This window comes from Oenanthe melanoleuca, chromosome Z (assembly GCF_029582105.1).
Source record: "Oenanthe melanoleuca isolate GR-GAL-2019-014 chromosome Z, OMel1.0, whole genome shotgun sequence".
NCBI lineage: Eukaryota > Metazoa > Chordata > Aves > Passeriformes > Muscicapidae > Oenanthe > Oenanthe melanoleuca.
The window spans coordinates 67350787-67376434 of NC_079362.1; the positions used below are offsets into that span (position 1 = coordinate 67350787).

Genomic DNA, 25648 nt, shown 5'->3' on the forward strand with positions numbered 1-25648 from the left:
TCACTCCTGCTCAGAGCCTTTACGGCAGGCCCAGTGCCCTGTCTGTGTAAGGCAGACAGTCACATATTCTTTCTTTTTGAAACAGAGAGCTGTGAGTCACCAGTGTCCCCTTTTTCCTCTGTCATGGCAGCAGGCTGGCTCAACAGGAGACCTTCTCATGGTTCAGCCTGAGCACTGCTGCTCAGTGCAGTCAGAGGTGGCTTTTGCCTCAACATCCTTCCTGCACAGCACCAGCAAAATGTTTTCACTTTGTATATTAATGGTGAAAGCGCATATAAATCAACTGGCATGTTGATGCCAGTAAGGATGCTGGCAAGTTTCTGTTCACTGCTTGGTTCAGGTAGGACCAGATGTGTGCACAGCCCAGCACTGCCCTCCCACCCCTCTGCAGGCAGGGATAGAGCACTCAGCAGGTGCTGTCTGGGGGACAGTGTCAGCACTGCTACCATTGTTCAAGCTCATAGAAATAAATAAATGACACCTAGATTTGTCTGCACTGTCCTTGTGATCCCCACCAAGGAGAAAACCATAATCTTGGTGAAATTCATTGTGTCTGTGCTGTGGGGACTGGATGCAGACTTTCTTTCTGTGAGTCCATCCCTGTGCCAGGGTGTGGGTGAGTGTGTGTTTTCCAGGAGCATAAAGAAAGCTTTGCCATCTCTGCCAGTGGTGTTCTGGTAGCACAGCACTCAGGGTAAGCACTGCAGGGATGGAGTAGGAACAGACAGGGGGCTTCAGCTGATGTCCATGCAAGGAACATGGACCAAACCTGACAGACCTCTTGTCCACTTTGCAGTGGGAATCTAAAGGGGATTACGACCCTGGAGTTAAAGAGGAAGTGAGTGTAAAAGAGGGAAAAAGGGTGCTTAACAACCTAGGCACTGTCTGAGAGTGTTTGGGGTCGGTATACATGGCATATTAGCCAAAAGTCAAGAAAGATGAGATTTTCTTAATAGTAATTTTCTGGGCTGCTATAGAACTGGGAGTGAAACTTTCTGGGCTGACATTAAGAAAGGTAGAAACCACAGGGAAGAGAAGCACCTTGTTTCTGGGAGGCAGCACAACCCAGAACTTTCTAAATATGTCTATTTGCTTTCACTGAGAACTGGGAAAGTAAAATACAACAGATAAATAAATCTAACAAAAATTAAACCTTCCTTGCAGACAGGTTTGAATTTATCTAAATTGTTTTTCTTTCCTCTAAAAAATTTCCTAACAGAGATAATTTATTGCAGAATTTCACTGTTCTCACCAGGAAGACATTTCATCCAGAACTCTCTCATCCCAGTTTAATTCCATTACTTTGTTTACCTCTTATAATTTAAAGAGTGTTACCAAGATTGATCAGTATTCTCCAGGTTCAGAAATCCCAACTGACTCAGTTTCCCCCTATGCTTTCCACATCATGCCTGACTCAGATTTCTTTGTTCTCTCCCAGCCTGGTGTTACCTGCTCTCTTTCTAAACAGTTAATGCAAACACTGAGCGTCAAAGAGATGTGGGATAACCCTCTGCAGATGACAGCTAACTGCTGTTTTAGATCAACAGTGAGCCCTTCAGAGCCAAGCAGTCCTCCATCTGTCATTTAGCAATTTAGTCTAGATTTTGCTTTGATTTGCTTTGAAAAACATAGTGGGAGAGATCAATATATTAGTTAAGTGATAAGATCTATATCTTATAAATTAAGCATATCTACTTTCAGCTATATTTAGTAGAGTATGTCCTTGGCACTGAAGCCCACATCTCATGCTATCTTCTTGCAGCAAACACAAACCTGGTTATTTTTCTAGTATATTTCCAGAAATTAAATATGATGCAGCTGCTCTATCCCTCTTGCTCACCAAAGATCAAGGCCAACTGTTTTCTGTTCCTGAAACATCTTCTGAAACATTGTCTGTCAGCTTTGATGTCTCAGATAACCACTAAACCTAATCCTCAAGTAGGGGAAATAAAACCCTTGTAATTTTTAAAGCATTTTTCAGACTTCTAGTATGTCTTGCAGTTAAGTTCTTCAGGGAACTCATCCCTAGCAGGGCTCTGAACCTTCCTTACCAGGCTGTGGCCAGTGATAACCAGACCATAGACCCCATTTGCTTGCTCATCAGGTACAATTATTTGTTTTTTCGAAGGCTTTTCAAACTGAATGTTGATTTCATCACTGTCCAGAAAGGAGTCTGGCTTCATCTTTTTCCTCGCATTCCTTAAAAAAAAAAAAAAAAAAAAAAAAAAAAAAAAAAAAAAAAAAAAGAAACCAAAGATAACAATTAAAATCTGAAAATCTTGCAAATATATATATGTTTTGTAAAAGTAACTTTATGAGAACAAAAAGCTTAACGTTTCCATTTGATAGTTCAGTCCAATTTTTACTGTATCCCTACAACAATATGCACTGTTGAACTTCTGCTGTCTGCACAGATCATCCACATTTCTGAAACTCTAATAAGTGTTGCTAAACTTCTGCTGATTTTAAGTCAAACAAACCATGTCAATGTCATGAATGATGGTAACCCAAAGGACATCCAATTTTCTGTGCATGTTGTCTGGCAGCCATCTACTCCAAGAGGAAAACACTGCAAACTTTTCCCATTTTCCACCTTTTCCTAAGAACCTGTGTCTGCAGAGGAGATGAGGAAGGAAGGGAGGTTCTCAAATACTGCCAAGAAAGTCTCCAGACAAAGGAAATACCCAGACAAAGGACAGCAACGTGAATAAATGGCAACAGCAGTACAGCAACAGCCAAATAAAAGCCTTTGTGGCTCAGGATCACTTCATGGTCAATTTCAGCTGATATTCCCTATCTGACTCTGTTTTCTTTTACTTTTGTTTAATTTGAGTTCTTGGATCAAGAAACTTCAGCATTTACTTTCAGAGGAGATTTCTACACTGTGTTTAGCTTCTGGATCCTCCAGGGAGACAGCTCTGCCTTATCTAAGGTCCCTGAATGAACTGCAGCAAGGAAAGCTGACAGGGAAAAAGAAGGTGGAAAGATACAAAACACAGATAGTGCTAGTGCATAGCACTGAAACTGTTCTTCAGCCATTTACCTCAGCTCATTCAGTACATCATCAGATGTGCTGCCTTCAATAATGAAAACATCTGCCATGTCATCATTCAGCAAGTTGCAGGAGTAACCAATATTCATTGCTGTCTCTGGGGAAGATAAACCAGAAAGATAATCCACCTCAGCAGTCCAAAATTCATCCACTTCTGTAGCCTTTTTGTTCACGTGACAAAAGCTCTCTTTCTGACTCAAAAGAGATTGTGGCCTTTCAGAGTCAAAAGCAAGAGAGCCAGGAGAGTCAATCTGATGGATGTAGCAGCAAATTTGACTTCACAAGACCACAGGAAAAAAGTAACTCCACTAAAATGAAAAAGCTTTGACCAACACCCTTTGACCAATGTACTTGGAGCAACAAAATAACATTTCATGTTGATTCAAAATTTTTTGGGGATAATTTGCTTTTTTCCTACTTCCAGAAAACCCCCAAACCACAGCTCTTAAAAAGATTATAACATTTTGTCCATAAAATTCTGAAAAAGGTATTTTGGTATTTTATAGCAAAACTATTGCATTTGGAACATGACAAAATGAAATGTTTCATTTTTCTCAGGAGTTCTCTGCTCAAGCCTTGGATGAAATTATTTGCAAACATTTTTGACCTCCCTGAAACACCACTGTTTCAGTGAAAATACCATGTCTCCAAAAGAATTCACTGGGGTCTATTTGCTGTTCTTTCCACCTCCAAAACCTATGTTTCCTCTGTTTCTATTTGGGATGATGAGAGCCAGAAGCAAAAAACTCAATGCAAACTCAAATGTACCAAACATTAAACATTAACATTAACATTAAACATAAACTTTAACATTAAAGTTTCTGGAAAGCAGGACAAGATATTTTCCACCTTCTTCACCTGAATGATCAACTGGATGAAGGTGACACCTTTCCATGCCTATGTCAGGGACTATGGGATGCTTACTGTCACCTCTCCAAAGACAAAGGATGCTGCCTTCACCCTGCTTCCACTCTCATGACAGAAATTAAGGATGGGCACAAGCCACAGTCATCTGGTCTAATTCCAGTTAACTGAAATTTTGCATAATTGGCAGTGAAGCAAAGCCCTCTAAGTTTGTCTTCTGTGCAGTTTTCAAAGAATGAGAAGGTCTAGCAGAACCCCAGCAGGGGAAGAGAAGAGAAACATCCAGAGCTGTAGTGCCTTTACCTTGCTTATCTCCAGTGAGAACCCATATCTTGATGTTGGCTTTGGCAAGAGTCTCAATTGTCTGTGGGACCCCATCCTGTAGCTTGTCCTCTATGGCTGTGGCACCTAGCAGCTTAACAGAAATGGCAGGGAGCTGGTTAATCCTCCCACTGCTACTGAAGGAAAAAGCATTAAACCTAATTATTCAAGCAAACACAAATTAAATCTCCAGGAATAAGGTTGTACTGATTGTCGTTCTTCCTCAGCAAATTTACTGTACAGAATATAGTCCTGGTCCTGCAGATGTTCTAGGCTCTAATCCACCCAGGCTCTGATGGATTATGAATATGCATGAAATTATTTGCAAGAATGTTTGCAGAGCTACAGGTCTGTGTTGTTCCATGTGTTCCCTTCACAGCAGATAGAGCTTTAAAAGAGGAACAAAGACCCTGAATCTGTGTCCCCAAACCTCCTCTGGTGTGGTACTTGATCTCAGCTGTGCTGCTCTGCAGATAGTTGGTGGCTTTAACCTATTGTCAAAAGGACATGGAGATTTCACTGTTGCCTCGGTTTCACTGCTGCCACCCACCTCCTGCTGCTTAGAGAATAAATTCAGAGCTTGGTTTTAAGCCTGGGATCCCTTTTGGCATGGGATGTCCATCATACATCAGCTATGAGTGTTACCAATGTAGTAACAGCTCTGACAGAACTTCTCTACAGGGTCCTCAAAACTGTGCAATCCCTGATTTACAGTAGTCATTGATTCAGCTGGAGAGACTACGCAAATTTCAAAGGCCAGCTTTTCCCCAGCTCACACTTGCTTGGTCCCTGGTCCCTGCTGGCATTCTGAGCATACAGCTAATGGAAGGAGCAAAGGTGTCTGCCAGGATTTCTGGGGTTTCAAGAAAGCACTGCCACGAGTGCAATAGCTGGATTGCATCTCCTCAGATCACACACATGCTTTTCATTCATTATTCATGGCTCTAAAACACAGGCAAATCCTCCAGGGCATTTAAAAACTGTAACAACACAGAGGGAGAGAAGAATGACTCAAAGATCACAGTTTAGCTCCATTTCAAATTGACACAAACATGTTCATGGATATTATCTACCCATCCTGCCCAGGGCTGGAAGAACAAAGGAGACACTCTCAGAGGCACTGGGAATTATTCACTGCCTACCATTTCAAAGGCTGGAAAATAAATAGATCATCCATTTGCACATACAAAGGATAGCTATGAAATATCTGTGTCCACGTCATCTCCTGCAGGCTCTGGTATGTCACTTCATCACGGGAAAGCTACTCTGACACCCACGTGAGTTAAAATAAAACCATTCCCCTGAACTGGTGGCTGACACCCCAGTTATGGGCTCCTGGTGGAGGTGCCAGTGAACACCCAGGGCTGCCACGTTCTGACCTGCTCCTGTCACACAGCCCACTGAGCTACATGCAGAGCAGTGTTTACCAAAGTCATACTGAGCTGTTTATTGACAAACCACCACCCTCACTGCCTCCCCCACAGCTTGGCCCAGATTCCCTGAATTACCAACCATTAGGTCTTTTTCAATCTCTTCATATAACTCTGACAGTTTGTCCTCCCGTCCTTCCAAGGCAGTGCTTGCTTCATGGTGACGCCTGATCCAGTCCTGGAAGTAATCTTCCTCCAAGCTTTTATAGGCCACCACGAGTGTCCTCAGGCCTTCTCCAGCAAACTCCTGCAAGACAGTGGTGAGGCAGAAAGGTCCAAGAAGAACAGTCTGGTCACCTGGCTTACAAAGAACCCTCAGAAAGCAGACTAGTAAAAGTGTCTTGGCAAAGTTTGCAGAGGAGAGGTGGAAAAATAACACCTTAGTCCACAAATGTTGGGGTATTTTTACATAGCAATTCCAGACCATTTTATCATTGCCATCCATGGTCCTTATGAAAAAATAACTCAAAAGGTCTTTTCTACTTTCTGGCTTTAAAGCTTTTCACTAACCAGGTATTTGCTTGCCAGGTATCTATTTCTCAACAAGAGGTCCAGAACAGTGAGACCTAAATAAATACTGAACACAGTCTCAAATTTTGGATGTGGGTTCAATATTTTAGGTATGAATTCTGGCTGAAATGCACAGCATGAGTGCAGCTAGTCATGGCATCTCAGCAACTCCTTGCAGCCATGCTTTCAGATGGACAATACAGAGCTCAGTGTTTGGTGGAACAGCAAAGATGCATTCGTGAAATGCAACTCTGGGAGCTGTTTCCCCAGGCTTGAAGTAAAGGTGCATCAGAAACAGGTCACAGGTTTTTTTAAATGTCCTGCACTGGATTTGCTGTCTTTGTCCATATTACAGAATCATAGAATGATAGAATATCTTGGGTTTGCAGGGACCTTAAAAATCATCTCATTCCAATCCCCCTGCCATAGGCAGGCACACTTTCTACTGTACCAGGTTGCTCAGAGCCCCATCCAACTCAGCCCTGAACACTTCCAGGGATGGAGCATCTGTATCTTCTCTGGACAGCCTGTTCCAGTAAAGAAATTCTTCCTAATACTTAATCTAAATTGTCTGTCTTTCAGTTTAAAGCAATTAACTCTTGTTTTATCACTACATCTCCTTGTAAAGAGTCCCTGTCCAGCAGTCTTGTATCCCCTTCAGGTACTGGAAGGTGTTATAAGGTCTCCCTAGAGCCTTCTCTTCTCCAGGCTGAACAAACCCAAATCTCCCAGCTACAGGAGAGGTGCTCCAGCCCTCTGATCGTCTTTGTAGCCATGGACTCACTCCAACATGTCCACATCCTTCTTATGTTCAGGATCCCAGAGCTGGATAGTGTTCCAGGTGAGGTGTCAGAAGAGCAGAGCACAAGGACAGAATCACCTCCCTCAATCTGATCACTGTCCTGCAGCAGTCCAAATGGCACCTGGTGCTCATGCTTAGGCAACTAATTTGAGACCTAAGGCCATACAAATTAGTTTGTTTCTCTAATCCATACCTTAAAATTGGTGCCTAAGTGCAGTTTCTAAAATCTGAGGGTTTTTTCCCCTGAAGACAAAGTATGCTGGAGAAAAGGAAAACACCAAATGCAGAGATGTTGTTGAGAAGGAAGCTCTTACATTCAGGTGTTCTGTGGTTTCCTCCTTGAGAGAGTTGCAGGATGGATGAAGCAGTTCATAAAGAATGGTGTCAGCCCCTTTGCAGTACAAAGTCAAGTCACCTTCTGGACTCCGCACTGTGAGGAAGAGGAGAAGAAATGCTACAAATACCAGACTGAGTCTTTTAAGGTACAAAGCCCTTCCATCAAAACCAAGAACAGTTTTTACTGTGTCTGAATTTCCCCAAGTTTTGGCAAACTCCCAGGAATCAAGATAAGCTCTGCTTAGAAAAGAAGAGAGTGCATTGGTCTGAGCAGGAGCTACTTTGTCCCTACAGGCAGAACTTCAATCAAAACTTAGCAACAACCTGTTTTTAGGGAACTGGTCCACTTCTCCTATTTTGCCACCAGTAAACTGTAACTACAATTGCAACATTCCTGAAATATTAGAGTATGTTGGAGTGTTAATAAAGGTTGCAAAAAGTTTCTTGAATAATTTCTCCGTTTTCTGTTTGGGAAAGTGGGTTTCTTAGTTTGTTCGTGATTAGAAGAAATGCCTTTCCTGCATTGTAATGAGGGGGGCAAGATATATGAAAGCTAGTGTCTTTAGGAAGCTGGCTTGCATCACTGTGGTCCAGATGTGGAGATTTCTCCCACTTGCCTCCTTTAAGTATTTTTCTGGCACTGTAGCTGTATAATTTTAAAGTCAAGGCAGCCCATCTCAAGTCCTCAGAAATAAGTATTACTCAGGGCACATTGCAAAGGAGATGTCCTAGAAAAATGCATCATAGCAGAATGAGGAACAGTTCCAGAACCTAAAAGGAAGGAAGGAAAGAAAGCAGCAAAGGGAACATACCAATCACAGACATTCTCTTGCGAACATTGTTGAAATCAAGAATAGCCAGAAGTTTGTAGATTTTTGTTTCTCCCATTTCCACAACAGTGATGGTCTCTGGTGTGCGAGCCCGGAACACAAATCCAAAGTTTCTGGCAGCAGTGACTAGGGCTCCCTCATCAGGAGATTGTGCTTGATACACCAAGTTTCCTGATATGCAAGAAAAAAAAAAAAAGTAATGTGGCTTCTGACTTATTTCTGAGCTAAAAAAAAAAAATTAAATCTAAGACATAATATAGCAATTATCCCTTTGCTTTTCTGTCTATCCATAGAGGTGCAGCACTGAAAACTACATTATGCCCATACATCTTCATCAAGTTCCACCAACCCATCCTCCAGGACAGTGCAAGAGGCACCCTGGATTCTTTTGGGGATTTTAATCACTCTCTTTGGAGTTTAATGTCCCACTGAGAGGATAGGATCCTTGGGTTTAGCCCCTTCTAGTTAGATCTGCATGTATCTTTCTGATCAGTATTTTCACTTTATACCTGTCAATTGATTCTAGCCTTTAAGCATGGCTTTCATCCTGTTTGGGATTTGAGGAGGCTGACCTAGTAGCTGTGGAAACACTGGGTGAGAGGAGCTAATGAGTCTCCAGTGGATAGATGCTCTTTGCTTTTTGGGACTAGCAGCAGAGTAGAGAGAAATTGGGGCAAGAGTCTGCCACCTCAGGGAAGCTGTGGCACCTGCAATCTCCTCACTCCAGAGATGTGGTGTTTGCAGTAGTGTCAGCTCCACCCCAGGAACACACAGGGAGTAGAGTCCCTGGTCCTTTCTCTTCCCATGTGGCATCTCCAAAGACACTGATTAGCTGTACACTACAGAAAATCACCAAGGAGCCAAAAGGACCAACAACAGCTTCTGTGGAGAGAAGACATGCTGTGGTGCGAGTGAACATAACCCCTCATTCCAGTGCCCTCAGCAGTCCTCACCTTCCTTCTTCTCCTCTGGCATCACCGTGTGGCACAGCGAGAGCAGCCGGAAGAACCTGTGCGTCGGGACATCGTTCAGCTTCACAGCTTCCACCAGGCTGTGGTCATAGAAGGCAAACTTTGGGTCTGCTAACGGGTTGTATGAGAAATCAACCTTCTCTGTGTTCTGAAAAAAAACACGGCTTGGTTTGTTGAGCTCTCACAGGGCTGTGCACCAGTGCCTGCCCAACACAACATCTCTCCTCCTCACATTTACAAAGGACCCTGCCCTGCAGGGCTGGCTGCTCGTGACAGAGATTGGTGGATTTAAGGGAGTGGGAGGTCATGAAAGGTATTTAATCATAGGGCAGGACAGGCTCTAGATGTGCCTTCCAGAGCAGCACTCAGGCTAAGAACCAAGTAGCTAAACTGCCTCTCTGAGCAGCAGCTAATTCTCCAACAGGATCCCTGCCAATGGATGCCTACAGCAAAGAAGTGCCTGCCTTCAAAACATGCCTGCTTGGAAACATCATGCTTACAATGTCAAAGGCTGCCTGTGATAGTGGAATGCAGCAACAGAGTTTAAAACAATTCTAAAGTCTGTCTTATACACCATGTTCTCCCGAAGCCAGAAAAAAGTCCTGATATGAAAAAAATAGGACAGGCAGGTGAAGTAAAGGTTAAACTCCACAGGCACTGCCCATCTTGTCAAAAACCAAGGAGCCCCAAGTAGAGTGGAGCACACTGGAGAAATGTCCAGAAGCTCACCACATGATGTGTCATGGAGTAATGGACTGCCAAGCCTGCCTCGGACAATTCTGCCTCCCGCCCCATCCCTGATGAGCTCAGAGTTTCCAGGGCGGGAATCATCCTTTTGACGTCTGCACACTGACATTTAGCACTCAGCCCAAGAGCACAGACTGACCCCTCCCACACTCGTCTGTGCAGCAAGGTCCAGGCACAGCAGCATTGTGGATGTGTGGGCAGCAGGGCTCTGCTCCAGACAGGGTCACCGGCAGCAGGGTGGGGTGGACAGCTGGCAGGAGTCCAGTGTGTCACCAAGGCTGATGGAGAGGGCAGGCTGGAGGCACAGTACTCAGCACAAACAGCCTGTTGCAGTGGGCAATTTAAGTTCTAAATGGACTGGAAATGAATCACTGGAAGGAGGAGTGGGATTTTCATCATCTTTCTGTTTGTTATTGGGATTACTGCGTGCAGCTTTCAGACATTTTAGAAATGAGGACATGTGAGCTTGTGCCCAAAAGCAGAGGTTAAAGAAAAATGCAGAAATTATATATTTTCACACTTTCTGAAGTCCAGACATTAGAGGAATTTGACAGAGACCTTGCTATTGGTATGAACTGCACTCACTAATTCCTAGCTAAAGCTTTAATTAACTGCCAAGGTTAATAAAATTGAACAATGTCCAAGTCTCCAGCAAACACCAATGGTCAAGTGTTCAAGAGAAATTGTGCGTTCACCAGGATGTCACGTGAAGTACAGGGGACAGTGAGCTGTTCCTAATCTGCAGGTTTAACCCAGGCTTACTGGAAAAGAACTTAACTCTGGGAATTCTCTGATATCCAGAGGTACACACACCTCTGTTGTGAGCATCAAGAGCATCAGCTCTTGCAGGGTCAAAAACATAAGCTATGCAGGGTTGTGTCCACTGGTACTTATCCAGGGCCACTGAAAGCACTTGAGCACTTACCTCATTTATTTCTATCCTTTGCCCAGATATGTCATAGACATCACCTGCAAGAAAGAAAGATGAAATTATAGCCACAAAATCGGGTCAAGTGTTTCTAAGCTAGAATCTATTTTAAAAGTTTCCATACATTGACATGGGCACTGACAACTAGTGATACATAACAATCAGTTTCTATGTTGGTCCGTGACAAAATCCAGAGAGGGACAGATGCCTGAAACACAAAGCAGTTACCATAAAAGTGACTGGCTTTTGAGTAAAGAAGACTTGTCTTGAGCTGAACACAGAGGACAGGGCTTCTAGTGCTAGGTAGGAAATGAAAGTACTTCCAGGGGATGACTTTTCTTGTACCTTCTCTTTCAAAATTCAGCTTCTGGATCCTACTATTTGCAGCAGTCCCTGGACACCCACAGAAAAAGAGTTTTCAAAGCCCATTTTTCCTGCATCTAGGTAGCAAGACTGCTCTATTGATTATTCCTGAATGGAATATCTGGTCACAGGAATTGAAGACATGTCATCTCTAAAGAACATTATTAAAACTTCTGCTTGGAGAAAAGTTTCACTAGGAAGGTCTGGACTGTGCCAAGGCTACCAGGTCCCAACACCTCATTGAAATAAGATAGAAATGCAATGAATTGCAGGAATGATTGACTCATGTTTGCACCAGCAACCTCAGCTGCTAACAAAGTAAATTGTGCTGGTGTGCCTTCACAAAGGCCTCAGAAGTGTGAAAGAAATACAGTAAACATGTCTTCTGAGGACTTGTACATCTGATTCCCTGGGAACCATAGTCAAGAGGCTTTTGTACATCTGCTTCCCTTAAGCCTCCATAGGAGAGCAGAACTAAATCATCCTTTCTGGGATTGCTTTCCTGAATGCCCCTGAGCAGCACTGTGGTGAGAAGAAGCTAAACATTTAGAAAACTACAGGCAATAGATTGTTTGCCTTCTATGCATGTATTTCTCATTCATTTCTTGAACCCCTACCCTGTATCTATGTTGGTGGAGATATCCACTTCAGAAAAGTCAGTTAAGGACAATTGATAGGTGAAATTTCAAACTATTTAGCAATACTAATGTTAGATGTCATAGTAACACTGCTTGAGACAAGGTGGTCTCCAGATATGCACAGATTCATAGGAAGAAATATCTTCTTTTATTAAGTCATCTGATAGCACTGAGAAAAGATGCAAACTTCCTGGCACATTGGTGCATCAGCAGGTCTGACACAGGCAAAGAAAGCATCCATATACAAATAAGCAGTGACTAATTTCTCTGGGGCACCTAATGATGTTAATCAATTAGCAAAGTGCTGGCACCTCTTGAGCAGTATGAAGAAAACTGCCTGAGGCAGTTTCATAGCATGAACAAGCTGTTTAAATCAATGACTTCTAGGATCCAACAGAGCTAACAATTCATGTTTCCCATTTTTTCCAACTCCCTGCAAACTCTTCTCTCTTCTGATAGGTGAAGAATGTCATGTATAAATACAAAGAAAGGTCATTGACTAGCCCAGCTACCTGAAAAGGAAGTGGAATATCACTGCCCATGGCACAAGAAATTGCTGAGAGACAATGTGAGAAGCTGACAAAATTTGCAGATGAGCCCCATGAGGGATGGCTGATTTCATAAGTGATTAGGAGGGAGTGAGTGATGTGAGTTACATGTCATGTTTTGCAAGCTTAGCAATATCTGGCTAATGATGTCAATAATACCATAAAATGCTGTGATTACCTAACTAATGACATCATGAAAAAACACACAAATTTGACTACAGATGTAAATCTGGGACAAATGAGGAGAAACTAATAGTGTTGGTTCTTTAGCAGGGATAACAGTGGGGCAGGAAAAGGGATAAAAGAGAGAAAAAAGGGGAAACAGTTAATACATGGCAAGTGATGCAACCAGGCTGTCCAGACATCCCTGATGGGCAGCCTTACCCTTGATCACTGCAGCTCCTTACATGGCACTGTCTTCTGGATACCAGATTTAGTCTCTGTGGATGAAGAGGCACACAGTGAAAAAAACCCAGAGAATGAGACAAACATACCATAGGATTTGCCATTGATGGAGCACTTGTTGAAACACATGATGTTCTGTGTGAGAGTTCCTGTTTTGTCTGAGAAGATGTACTTGATCTGCCCCAGCTCTTCGTTGAGTGTAGTGGTTCGAGCCTGAGCTGGGGTGTCATTCAGTGGGTAATACATTTTACGGTCCCAGTCGATGTAGAAACTGTTACCCAAGCGTATAATCTCCACACTGACAAAACAGAAAGAGGAGGTGATGGAATATAAATTATCTTAAGGGACAAGCTCTTTATCTTCAGCACCACCATTATCAATAGCAATTAGAAGACAACTTTGAAGTAATGACAGGTTGAACTCATCTGACCATAGGTGGCCTGTGGTAAGGGTTGCTGAAGCAAGCCCCACTGAAATGATCTGCTAAGTTTACAGCAACTCATTTCCTTTGTTTATAAAGCAGTACTTTATAAAAGTACTTGGAAAGTTTCAGAAATTTCTGGCCTGAGAAGCGAGGCAGGAGCAGTGGGTGTCAGTTAATGCCGTTTCAGGAGATGGTTTGCAGCAGAGCTGTGGGCTGGGCTGAGCCCAGTGGCAGGGGATGAGCACAGCCCTGTCTCCAACAACAGTGAGCTCCACAACAAGAGAGCCACCATGTCACTCACTACAACCAGAAGAGTGGCATCAACTCATGGATGACATGAATTTTCACCTTGCTGAGTGGACAGGAATGGAATTCATTCCTCACGTTTACCAACACAAAAGAGAGTCTCAGTAGCAAAGCCGACTGAAGGTAGCTACAATGATAAATTAAACAGGGCTATGCAGTCTCTACCCTAGCCCCAAGTTCTGAGAGCATCACAGACACACTGCCTACCTGTCACTCCTATTTGTTTATCACCAATAACCAACACAGCTCTGCATTGTCTGGGAAGAGGCAACACTCCCAACTGCTCATATAGCATCGAGTACTTCAACCTGATTGCACCTCCTTACCTGGCAACCCTCACACAGTCCTGAAGCCACCTCCAAGAACAGGCCATTCATTCACTGTTATCAAGATGCTAATGGTGGCAGGCTTACAGCCCTGCTTCTATAGCATCCTACACACCTACACCTCCCCTTTAACTGCAAAATCATCCTCTCCTCTTCCAGGGCTCGCTGCTGTCCCCACTCCAACCCTGATAAAGCCTTCTGAAGGCAGCAGAAACAAGAAAAGCGTCACTGTGGTTGTGTAGGAGCATCCATGATGGGGCTGTGTTAGGTTTTCAGGAAAATGATGCTTCCAGTTAAGGCAAAAGCTAAATCTCTCCTAAGATCAAAAGTGAGAGGAGCTTCTGGCACATACCTGACGTAGAGTGAAATAGGTACCACTGTGTTTAGAATGATCACATATGACCAGAACATGAGGAAGCCAGAGTAGGAGGCAGAGTTGACACCCTCTGCCCAGGGCAAATAGACCTGGAAGTAGTAGCCCTTATCATGCTCCCAGATACCATTGCCAATGGCTAGGATGAGACACATCAGTGCTAAAAATGCAAAGATCTGGAAAAAAAAAAAAAATCAAAAAACAAACCAAACAAATCAAAACCAAACAAAATGTATTGCATTTTAGAAACAAGGAATTTGTTATGCACAGGTTTATCAGAAGACCCTAATAGGATAGGGTTGGACAGCCTGAATGATAGGATAATGTGCCTAGGGATGAGGAGGAAAAACCAGCAAAATTATGATACTTCTACCTCAAGGACAACACCATGCAGAGTCTGGAATTTAAAGTGCTCAAACAGCTGGAGGTTTAAATCCCAAGCAGACATCTCAACTAGGGTGGTTACAGCAGTCTGCTGCAGAACACCAAATCTCATTAGAGAAGAGTTGAGCTGAGGGTCCTCAAACACCTGGCTGCACACTTGGGCATATAAACTGCCTGGAGAGCTTTACCTGGCCATCTGCCAGATGTATCATAGTCTTCCTCACAATTTCTGAAAGACTGCTAAGGATAATCCAGCGTACAGTCTGGAATTTAGCACTGGATATTATTCTGATGGTTAGAGGAGAGTTAATTGCTTTCTCAAAGCTAATGGTTGCCTCGGTATCTGCCCTCACAATTTGATTACATTTCCTTTGAGCAAACAAAAAGCAACACTAACCAGTGATGCATATCCCTGGGCTCTAGAGAAGCCTGTTTCCTGAAGCCTAAAGGAACCAGGGCAACAGCAACTGGGAAGTGAATTTCAAATTGGGAAAACTGGGGCTTCCTCAAGAACAGCATTTAACAGACACAAAACCATTACACATGTAATAAAGCATTTTTTGATTAAAAAAGGGCAAGACTGTAGCAATACATTTATTTGGAAAAGAAGATAAAAAGAACAGGAAGAAAGAAATTTAACATAAATTAATATAAAATGCAAGGAATTACTGAACTCTTAATATCTAACAGTAATAAAGCATCAAGAAAAGAAAAAAAGATCATAAACAGATATGTGAAAAGCAAATGTGTTAATAGACAGTCCTCCAAGAAGAAAAAGAAAGGAAGGACTTATCTGCCCTATAGTAGATGAAAAAGGCAGATTATATTCACTGACACAGAGTACTGTGTGGCTCTCTCTGCTAATACACATTTTCAATGCAGCAGGTCCATCTAATTCAAAGAAGGAAGATTAGAGGTTAGTTTTTAAGTTTTAATAAGGTTGATTTTTTAACAACGCATTGAAAACTAGGAAAACCCATCATCTTGGAATCCTGTTAATATAATAAGAATATTTAGAATGTAGAAATGGTGATGGTGGGGGAGATAAACTGCAGTTAATTTGGAACCCTTCCTGGACAAATTATGAGAAAGTAATTCTTTTGGCATGATCTTTTGGAAACATTGACATAAAACAACCAATATAATAAGAAGAAAGTGAAGATATGGAGTCAACAGGCTGCACAAAAGAGCAATTAAAAATCATCTTTTGCAAGGATAATCATTAGGGAGGAGATATCAGTAAGCTGGGCCATTATGTAAAGGCCACACAGCAACAATCACATTAAAACAGTAATCAACCTTTTTTAAAAACAGTAATTGAGGGACAAACATAGAAACGTTGATGGTAAAGCCAATATGTGTACTGCTGAGGTAATCTATGGGAGGAAGAAAGATACCTCTATGGAGTAATATGAATCACTTGGTGAAAAGTTCATGCCTGATCAACTCCAGTTTTAATATCAAAAAGCCACAAAAGGAAACTGCAGTAAGAAAAGGTGGCAAACTGACTTTCAGGGGACACATTTATTTCACACATGAGTAGTAGCTTCTCTATTTAATTGTGTGGAGCCAAATAAATTGCTCAGCTTGTGAAATGGAGACAATATTGCTTGCTGGTAAGGAATGTGGTGCAGTGTTTTTAAACCTCTGTGAACCAGAAATTAAAACATACTTCAATCCATGCTATTGTAATTATAAGGACTTAAGGGTATTTGAGAGGCATGATCCACCCCACTGCTTCAGAGGCTAAAAATTATCCATTTGCAGAATATCACAATCCATGTAGTGATTCAGCAATAGAAATGTATGTGGGGCAAGACAGGAGCTGAACTTCCCAAGGTGTCTCTGCTGTGGCTGGGGTGTTGGAACAAGAGGATCTTTAAGGTCTCTTCCGACCCAAACCACTCTGATTCTACACCACAGCAGCTCTTGCCTACAGTTGCACTTGATTTGTGTACATTTTGTTTTCTGAGCACTGGGCATGTCAAAACTCTCACAGCTCCACTCATGTGCAACACTTGTGCTTGCACAAAGCTCACTAACATGCTGTTTAATCTGAAACAATTGGAAAGGACCAAGCCATTAAAAGCAGCCCTCTAAATTAATTTTTGTGCACAGAAACAACTGTGGGCAGGGTGTTGCAATTGTAACCACAGCCCTGGAGAGAAGGACATGAAAAATCATTGCTTGTGCATGCTCATGGAGCTTCCCAGCATGAGCAACCTCCCTCCCTGGGTCCTGCCCATGCATTGACTGCTGAAGATCCTCTTGGTAAGAGATTTGTAAAGAGGAAGTGACTTTTGACTTCAAGGCAAACATTGACTGTTGTATTGTGAATTAAAATAGTCTTGGTTTCTTGATTGGTACTTTGAGTTCTGCTCTGGGATTTGAAGCAGCCAGCTGTTTAAGAGATGAATGTGAGAGCTCTCTTTCTCTGAGAATTTGCTCCCCCTAGCCTGCTACAAAGCAGCTTTTGGAGAAAAAAGCATTTCTGGAGCTGGCAAGTGCATCCCCAGTGGAGGAGCATTAACTTCTCTCTGAAATCGATGAGAAACACCTCCAAATGTGACAAAACAGCTAGGACTGCCATCTGGGAAGGTTCACTTCTGATAAACCCTTGCTGGGGCAGACCAGGGCAACATTTAAACAGGACCACCCTTGGCAAACCTGCTTAAACACTGCTTTGTGCCTGGAAGTTTTATGGGCAAATAAACACATAATAACTTTGCCAGTGTTAATGTGGAGTAAGTTTCACCACATTTAAATGACCTGTTTGTAGTAAGCTGTGGCTGGTTTGTATTCTCCAGCTCAAGAGCACAATATGCTGCCTGTCTTTGTGGCTACACTCTGTAACCTTTGACCACCCGGTGAGCTGGAAAAACCCAATGCCACGAGTCTGGTGTTAAACGTGTGACAGAGCTTTACTTAAACATCAAAATTTTAGGATCCTTGAAAATGTGTAAAGGAGACAAACACACCCTTGGCTCCTCCAGCGCCCCAGAACCCAGGCAGAGGCTGATGCAATCAGTTGCAACTTGCTAAGTTTTTTTTTTTTAAACAGAGCCAGGAGGTAAATTCATCTCATTTGTTTTTATAAAGAGAGGCCAAACAGACTGAAAGTTCTGGGTGGGACCCTTGGCTTGTGAAAGGAGATTTAGCAAATCATAATTGAACGTTAAATTCCAGATTTCCAGTTCAGTTTTTGTCTGCTGTTTCTGTGCCCTGAGGATCCCCCCCAAAGCTCATTCTCCTCTCTAGTCAGAACATAGCAGAACACCTATGAAAATGTGAAATTCTTCAAATGCTTGCAAAATTATGAATGTAAGAGGCCTAACCTTGTTTGGTATTGCTATCCACAAGGGGAGAAGGGGAAGAAAACACTGAGGGAAAAAAGCTAATGATAACCTAGATTAATAAACCAAGATTTTCCCTTGGTAGAGATAGGTGCAAGACTTAAAATTAAGGGCATGCCCTTACTGTACACAGAGCAAGGCCTCAAGAGGGAGGTTGCCCTGGAGTGTCTCTCTGTGCTGTGGCACCCCGGGCTCACCTAAAGGGCTTTAGGGATCCCCAGAGCAAAACAGGAATAGAGAGGCTGAGATGAAATGTGGATGTTGGAAGGTGGTGCCAGCCTGGAGAGGTTTGTGTTCTAAGCCCCAGTGCTGGGGAGGCATGAAGTGAGAGAGGGCAGAGAGAGCTCAGGACAGCCTTGCTGTCATGCACAGACGGCTGATGGATGCCTCCTCCAGGGCTTCTTCCAGCTCCTGGAAATGGATCTTGCCCCCAGCTGGCTGCTGAGGTGATCTGGAGAGCAAGAGTAGTAGGGAAGAGGCAGAAACACTGAGTGTCACTGAGTTTCTGACAGTGACCACTGAGCACCAGACCTTCCCAGTATCATAAACTGAAGGTGGTGCAGCGTGTGTGGGAAAGCATGACAAATTTGCACTCAAAGGGAAATAAAATCTGAAACTAAAGACCTTTTCTTCAAGCAACATTGATTAAGCCAGTGTCAGAGTGTATGTCTTTCTTCCCTGAATGGCTTTGAACTCAAACAGTAAAATCTTGAGTCTGTGAAAGAATCACTATTTCTGCCTGGAAGTATTTGCCATTTGTTAAAACCACTGATGAGCTTAACCCTCAAATTAGATCTGTTTTTCAATCTGAGAAGAGTGCCTGCTATGTAAGATTAGTGTTCTCAAATTTCCCAGCTGCTAAAAATACTATTTTGAGCATTAATGAGACCATGTCTAATAATTCACCCTAATGTGTTAAGTCAGGAGCTGGCACCATGTAAATTAGCAAACTGAATTACCAAGGCCTGTGCAGATACCACCAGAGATGCCAGGAAATCGGGAGGAAGAGAGAGAACTGCTAATGTTTATTTAAATAGAAAATGACAAAATTACTAGAAGAAAAAAGAGTTTTGCAGGCTTCAGAATATTTCTCACACAAAAATGCAGAGCAAGGGAGAGCAAAGTAAATGACAAGCTCAGAAGGAAAGTCCTTAATTCTGTCAATGTAATGGCCTTGCTTTGCAGGATGGGCTGGCAGAGGCTCTGCAGAGCTCAGGCTGCTGATAAATTATGATGTACTTTTTCTTTTTATCCTTAGCCACTTCTGATATTGTGGACAGAGAGGTGGAGCGTCTGGAAATGATGAGCACATCTGAAGAAAGGAAGGCACATTAATCAGACTCACCACCAGCACAAGGACATTCATGAGCCGGTCGATGCTCGTCCGCTTAAAAGTTGTTTTTCCGCTGTTCTGCATGAGCTTCGTGTCTGGCCCTGGAGATGAAGCACATGTGTAAATTTTAGTAATAACACTTAGCTGTTCTAAAGCTGATTCTCCCTGAGGGCCCACTGTGATTTTCAGCATAAATAACCACCACAGCCCTCATGAAGCCAGGTACACACATTTTAGAGTGCTGGTGGGAAACCTGGCCAGAAACAGGTTCAGTCATTTGTCTGAGATTATATGGAGAGAGTCACATAAAACCATTAAATCTGGACTTTGACTCAACCCTTTTCTTCAACATTCAACCCTTCCTTTTGGGTTTAATCACTTTTCACAGCATCTCTGATACTGCAATGATATCGGTGGTATATTATGTATTATCTCACATGCCTAGAGGAGTATAGAGACAATAGAAAGGCCTCTGCTCATGAAAAGCATAGATCTAATCAATAATATTATTTATGACCCTGATATTCCAAGTGGATTAAAATCACATAGAAATTATATAGAGTGTTTATTTCAATACACTTGAGAGGGTTCTTAACCAAATTTAATAGTTACATTCTATCTTAGTCATCAATCAAAACTCCCCTCCTTGTACTTTGCTGCATGGATTTCTGAAACAAGAAACTTTCTTCTTCTCATACCTGGTAGAAACACAAACATAAACTTTGTGTGCATTCTGGGTGTGATGTATCCCCATGCTAGAGCTGCTGGGGTCTGCAATTGACATGTCAGCCTTTCCACCTACCAGCATAAATAACGAGTCCAAAGCACCACTCTGTGTTCCTGATAGTACAGCCCCTCAGCAACATCTTCTCATTGTCCAGGGCATATTTCTCTCCTCGAAGAGTAAGAGTTCCTGTGAATTTATCCAGCTTGTTATTTGGTGCCTCACATCTGATTTCTCCTGTAAAAAGAAGGTAAAAGGAAAAATGGAAATCTTTGCCAGAAAGGTATCATCAGTACTGCATTCCCAGTGTTCCTGAGAGACAATATTTCACACTCTAGTTACAGTCAATCCTAACCCTGTCATTCCCTTTCTATATTTTATATTTACTGATGTTCTTGGATGTTGCTCCTTCCCCATATTCATCTCATAAATCAAGGGACTGTAGTGAACTTGCATTTATCAAATTCTTTGAACATGGCAATTTTTTATTAGAAGAGTACAAAACAAAGTTTCCACAACTTCTATTTGGGTGAGAAGAAATGTTGAACCAGCAACATACTTTTAATCCATTCACAGCAAGTTCATAGCAGTAGGATGTCACTGGATAACTTCAGCTGAAAGTGCTGACTTCACCTTTTTTCCTGTTTCATTTTCCTTCAAATTGCAGGAGCCCAAGCGAATAGAATCATAGCCTAAAGGCTGCAGAAGAGTAATTAACTGAGGTGTCTTTGTTCACTGATTTTTAATTTCATCTGTTTTATAACTCAAGTCCCAGGAGTGTATAAAAAGATACAGCTACCTTTTTTGGCCACTGAGCTGATACTCTAAGTGATGGGAGTGTCTATTTCCATGCTTTGTATTTATTTCTTGTAATAAAAAGTGTTCAGATACCTCAGTATAAAAATGAGTACTTAAATCAACACTGCATCTGACATTTAAACATTCAAAGCAGAGCCCTGTGGATGTATTGGAACTGGAAAATACAAATATGCCTTACTGAAAGGCAGCCTAAGAGTTCAGTCTGTTCGCTTAATCAGCAGGAACATTAAAGTTATTTTCATCACAGGCTGTAAATACCTACAAAAATATTAGCATTTGCAGAGAGTATAGTTCTTCTAGCTGCTCTCAGATTTACACACCAGGCTTAAGAGACTGGAACCAAAATCCAGAGAAGTCCAGAAGAAAAGTACAGCTTTAACTGTCGTGATCATCTTCACCACAACACATTTTAAAAATTATGCAAATAGTCAAAAAAGCAGCTCTAATCTAGGACAGACAAACCATCAGACATGAAAGATCGAAGTAGTTAGGAAATTCAGTGACATGTGGCATCAGAATTCATTATCTTCTATTTCATTATCTGGTTGTTCCAACAGGGACCAGACCTGTGCCCCATCCTTTCTGAAAGTCTCTAGCAACCAGGCTAGTCTCACTGCCACCCTCACAAACACCTTGAAAAGCACAAAGGACACACAAAAGCACTGGAACCTCAAACAGCACAATGCTTGGCAAAGCAAACCCAGGCATGGCCTCCCAGCAGGAGCACCGTGCCTGCCACGCTAATTCTGAGATCAGAAGGGATTCATCCAGATGAGACTGACCACAAAAGAGGGAGAAATTCTAAAGATCCCCCCAGGACAGCTGCACTGGACTCAGTACCTCTGCAGCTGAAGGCACAGCAATAAGATGTCTGGAACACATTTCAGCTGAAAGAGTTAAACACTGCCAAGTCAACTGTGATAAGCAGAGGTAACTGAAAAGTACTGTGGCCTTTCTGGTCTTCCAGTTCCTCAAAGAAATTCAGCATTTTGCAAGCATCTTCCTTATCTGAACCATCAAACAAACATCATAACTCATATTAAGCATTCCACTGAGTGCCTGTATTAGCTGCACAACCCTGCCCTCTCTTCCTGTCTTAAAAAGTAATTAGATAAAGAGTTACATAAATATTTAAATATTTCTACAGAGGTTTGCTAAGGGAAATGCAAGGCTGGGTCTGATTCCAGGCACTCTTCCCAGTACGCTATCAAGTATAAATCATTCTGGGAAACATTTTATTCATCTCAAGTATTGTGAAGAGGCCACTTTTATTTACAACATAAATAAAATAGAGATTTAGAGAATAGGTAAATATCCAAAAAGAGAATTCTCAATTTTCCAAAATATTTTTAATTTTTTTTTTTAAGTTAAGCACTTCCAAGAACACAGTGCCCTTAGATAAGCATCACACTAAGCATGTTTGAAAAATTATCTAAGATTAAGATTTTGCTTCAAATTGATAGACACTTCAGCCTGCTCAGGAAAATAATTAAGGCATGCCACTCCATTTATTAGCATTAAGCATCTAACTGTACATGTTAAAACTTATTTCTCAAGACCTAAAACACGCAGAACCTCAGTCATCACTTCAAAGAAGTCCTGATGTACTGAGCTAACATCTGGCAAAAGCCACACACATTATTGCATAAAACTTCAACAAAGAAGGCAAGAGAAGCTGTACCAGAGACAGTCTCAGCTATGGTCTTTGCCGCATCCCCACCACTTGTCCTGATATCATCTATTTTTTTAAAAAACATTTTTTTTCTAAAATTATTTTCCCTCTATATGTGAAAATATTTCCTGAGAGCCTGCAGTCCTTGAGGCATTCCAAGGACTGATTCCAGCACTGATTCCACCCCTTTCCATAATAACTCCTCCTGCAATCTTGACCTCATACCTAAGCCAGCAGGGCACTGCAGAGCTAGCACCACTTGGTCTGGTGTTCTCGTCTTCTCATGAAGATCTCGTCTTCTCTCCACAGATAGATGATGTGTGAGCATGGAGTATTCTGGTTTTGACAAGTCTAGCTCCTTTCTCTGTATGTGCTGCTAAATATTCCCTGGCATCCAGTGACAGGACACATGGGAATCATTGAAGTTGCACCAGAAGAGGTTCAGACTGGACTTCTTAGGGAATATTTCTTTACTGAGAGGGTGAACACTCACTGGAACACGCTTCCTAGAGAGGTGTTTGATGCCCCCAGCCTGTCAAGTTTAAGGGGCATTTGGACAGTGACCTTAAAAATAAACTTTAATTTTTGGTCAGGCAGTTGCATTAGATGATCTCTGTAGAACCCTTTGAATTAAAATATTCTGCTCCATTCCATTCCATTCCATTCCATTCCATTCCATTCCATTCCATTCCATTCCATTCCATTCCATTCCATTCCATTCCTATCCTATCCTATCCTATCCTATCCTATCCTATCCTATCCTATCCTATCCTATCCTATCCTATCCTATCCTATCCTATCCTATCCTATCCTATCCTATCCTATCCTGTATTTTATACAATGAACAGCACTGAGAAAGGACACATTTCCTGTTAAGCACATCTATATTGTTTGCCTTTAGATATTTTAAAATTCAGTCTTTATTGTTGCATTGAGAAATGAAAGGAACAGTTTCAGGGTGAGGCTTCAAGATGGGATGTAGTCACCTGTCCTGTGTGCACAGTCAGCCCTCAGGTTTGTGTGGTGTCTGGGAAGTGCCACTGATCAGAAGATAAATGTAATCAGTGTAATCAGTGCATCAGCATTGCTACCTCAGTGTGAAAGTGCAGTGCAAAAATGCTTTGAGGCCAGAACTAAGCATAAAGTTAAAAACAGTTTAAATTGTGCAATTATGTGAGCTCCTGTGCTGGCTTTCAGGGTGGGTAGTCTTGCCACGTGCAGACAGACACAAAAGAAAAGTGTCCACGCAGAGGAATTGCCACCAGTGCAGTGTCAGATTATAGCCCTGCATGGCACCAAGACCTGCAAGCAAAGATGGACCTTTTCCTTTACATGTGGTGTTGATACCTGCTGTACAGACTGCAAAGTGCCTGTTCTATTTCGCTGGCACTGTTTCCAGAGAAGACTTAGCAGGGGGCAGTGGATAACTTGGAAGGAAGGGTCCCAACCACTCTCTGTAATCTGGGCAAGTCATCTGGAAAGTGATTTTTCAATTTATACTCACCATTGAACTCTGTCAGCTTCTGAAGATCTTCTCCAAGCTCTGCAGTGACTGTCAGTGCCTGCTTCACCTTCAGGTTTGTTTCACTGTGACAAATAATATAAGACAAAAACATGAACTGAAAGTCATATGTGAACTGAAAGCTGTCCTTGAAAATCCCTTCTGCTTTTGAGGACAGTCTTCTTCCTTAGACATCTGATGGACTGTGATACTGTACACCTGTTTCACTTGGCCAAAGGGTATAGATGTCTCTTTCAGTTGCAATGACAGGCATTCAGAAGAATTCTGAGCATGGTAGCAAATGTGAAGTGGCTCTGTCTTCTTAATTTCACCAAGAGCACTTCACTCTCTATCCTGTCACTCATGACACATTTAAACCCAAAGTATCTCAGCGTATATGAGAACTCTGAATGTTTACTCCCATGGTGTTCTGGTCTGGAAGTTTACTTCAGTCCTGGGACTAGCTAGCTGGGGAGTTGGAAATGCAATGTCAAAAGAGTAATGCATCTGCTCAGGGCCTCTTAGAAGTGGCCCTTGGGTGTATGAAAACTACAAACCCATTTTCAGCAGAATCAGATGGGGAAGGCCCAGAGGGATGTCTGTAGGGTCTTGGGAGTGACACAAAATCTCTGGTCTTGCTTAGTCCCTCAGACTGTTGCTAGTTCTGGGCAATGCCCAAAATGTAATGCAAGCTGGGTCATAAAGATGAGCCTGCTCCAGTTTATTCCAATTAATACAAGTTGCAGCCCTCTGGTTTTGTGGCCAGCTGTGTCCTGGAGTGGGCAGCATTTGGAAGCCTTTGCTGTGTGCTTGCATTGATATTATTCTGTAGCAGTCCAAAGGAGATTACCAGAGTTATTAATTATGATTATCTCCCCTAGATAATCATAATCTGTCTCAAGCAAAATACTAAAGAAGAGAAAAGAAACAGCTTCTGCTGGGGATATTGCAGGAACATGTGTCTAACTCTCAGTGTTAGAAGAACTGTCACTGGAAAGTAAAGTCCCTCCTCACATGACATTTGCACTCAAGAAGCAAAAGTGTCCACTAGAAGATGTTATTTCCAAGATACCTACCCAAAGTTTATTCTACATGTGATGAAACTCTTGCTTGCAGGTATGCCTGCAGCACCCAGGGCCACCAGGAAGGTGGCTTTGCAGCGTGGCAGTGGTTGACACCAGGGCCAGGCTCACTTACCCGTCCAGCTCAGCTGTCTCGATGTATGTCAGGCTGTGGGGCTCACTGCTCGACAGCAACAGGAGATCAGCCTGAGCACAGACAGACAGACAGACTTGGCATGAATTCACACAGTCAGAGACCAGTGCTGCTTGTGGTTACTGCCATATCATCACTTTGACCAATTTTCTTGTGCGTGATAAGAGTGGCAGAGATTGACTGCGATCAGGATAGAAAGAAATGGTACTCACTGTCACAAAGTTGTTGTTTTCTAGTTTTATTATATCCCCCACTTGGACATTCATCCATTTTTGCTCCTTTAACCTGTAAGGAAACCTCTAGTAAGTCAGCACATACAGGAAATGCTACTTGGGAAAGTGAGGAACTTAGCTGTGCTCCTGGAGCTAGGCTACAGGTGCCATCAGGACTTGGGGCCAGGGCCTGCCATGATGTGTTCTGTTCCATATTAAGCTTTTTTGTACCACAGTACCAAAAAAAAAAAAAAAAAAAAA

The 25648-nt window shown here is 42.4% G+C and overlaps 1 protein-coding gene across 4 annotated transcripts in view; it reads right to left on the minus strand.

Moving 5' to 3' along the window:
* LOC130264738 (phospholipid-transporting ATPase ID-like) overlaps window positions 1-25648 on the minus strand; it is an 83491-nt gene that overhangs the window by 13797 nt on the left and 44046 nt on the right. For all 4 annotated transcript variants that reach the window (XM_056513188.1, XM_056513190.1, XM_056513189.1 and 1 more), the window contains exons 7-21: window positions 25388-25460; window positions 25158-25228; window positions 23964-24046; window positions 20047-20205; window positions 19257-19345; window positions 14154-14350; window positions 12835-13043; window positions 10789-10832; window positions 9099-9264; window positions 8128-8316; window positions 7294-7409; window positions 5750-5914; window positions 4220-4331; window positions 3044-3149; window positions 2052-2199 (exon numbers count right to left, since the gene is read on the minus strand). In XM_056513188.1, coding sequence (XP_056369163.1) covers window positions 2052-2199; window positions 3044-3149; window positions 4220-4331; window positions 5750-5914; window positions 7294-7409; window positions 8128-8316; window positions 9099-9264; window positions 10789-10832; window positions 12835-13043; window positions 14154-14350; window positions 19257-19345; window positions 20047-20205; window positions 23964-24046; window positions 25158-25228; window positions 25388-25460 — 1927 coding nt within the window. The remainder of the gene's footprint in view (window positions 1-2051; window positions 2200-3043; window positions 3150-4219; window positions 4332-5749; window positions 5915-7293; window positions 7410-8127; window positions 8317-9098; window positions 9265-10788; window positions 10833-12834; window positions 13044-14153; window positions 14351-19256; window positions 19346-20046; window positions 20206-23963; window positions 24047-25157; window positions 25229-25387; window positions 25461-25648) is intronic.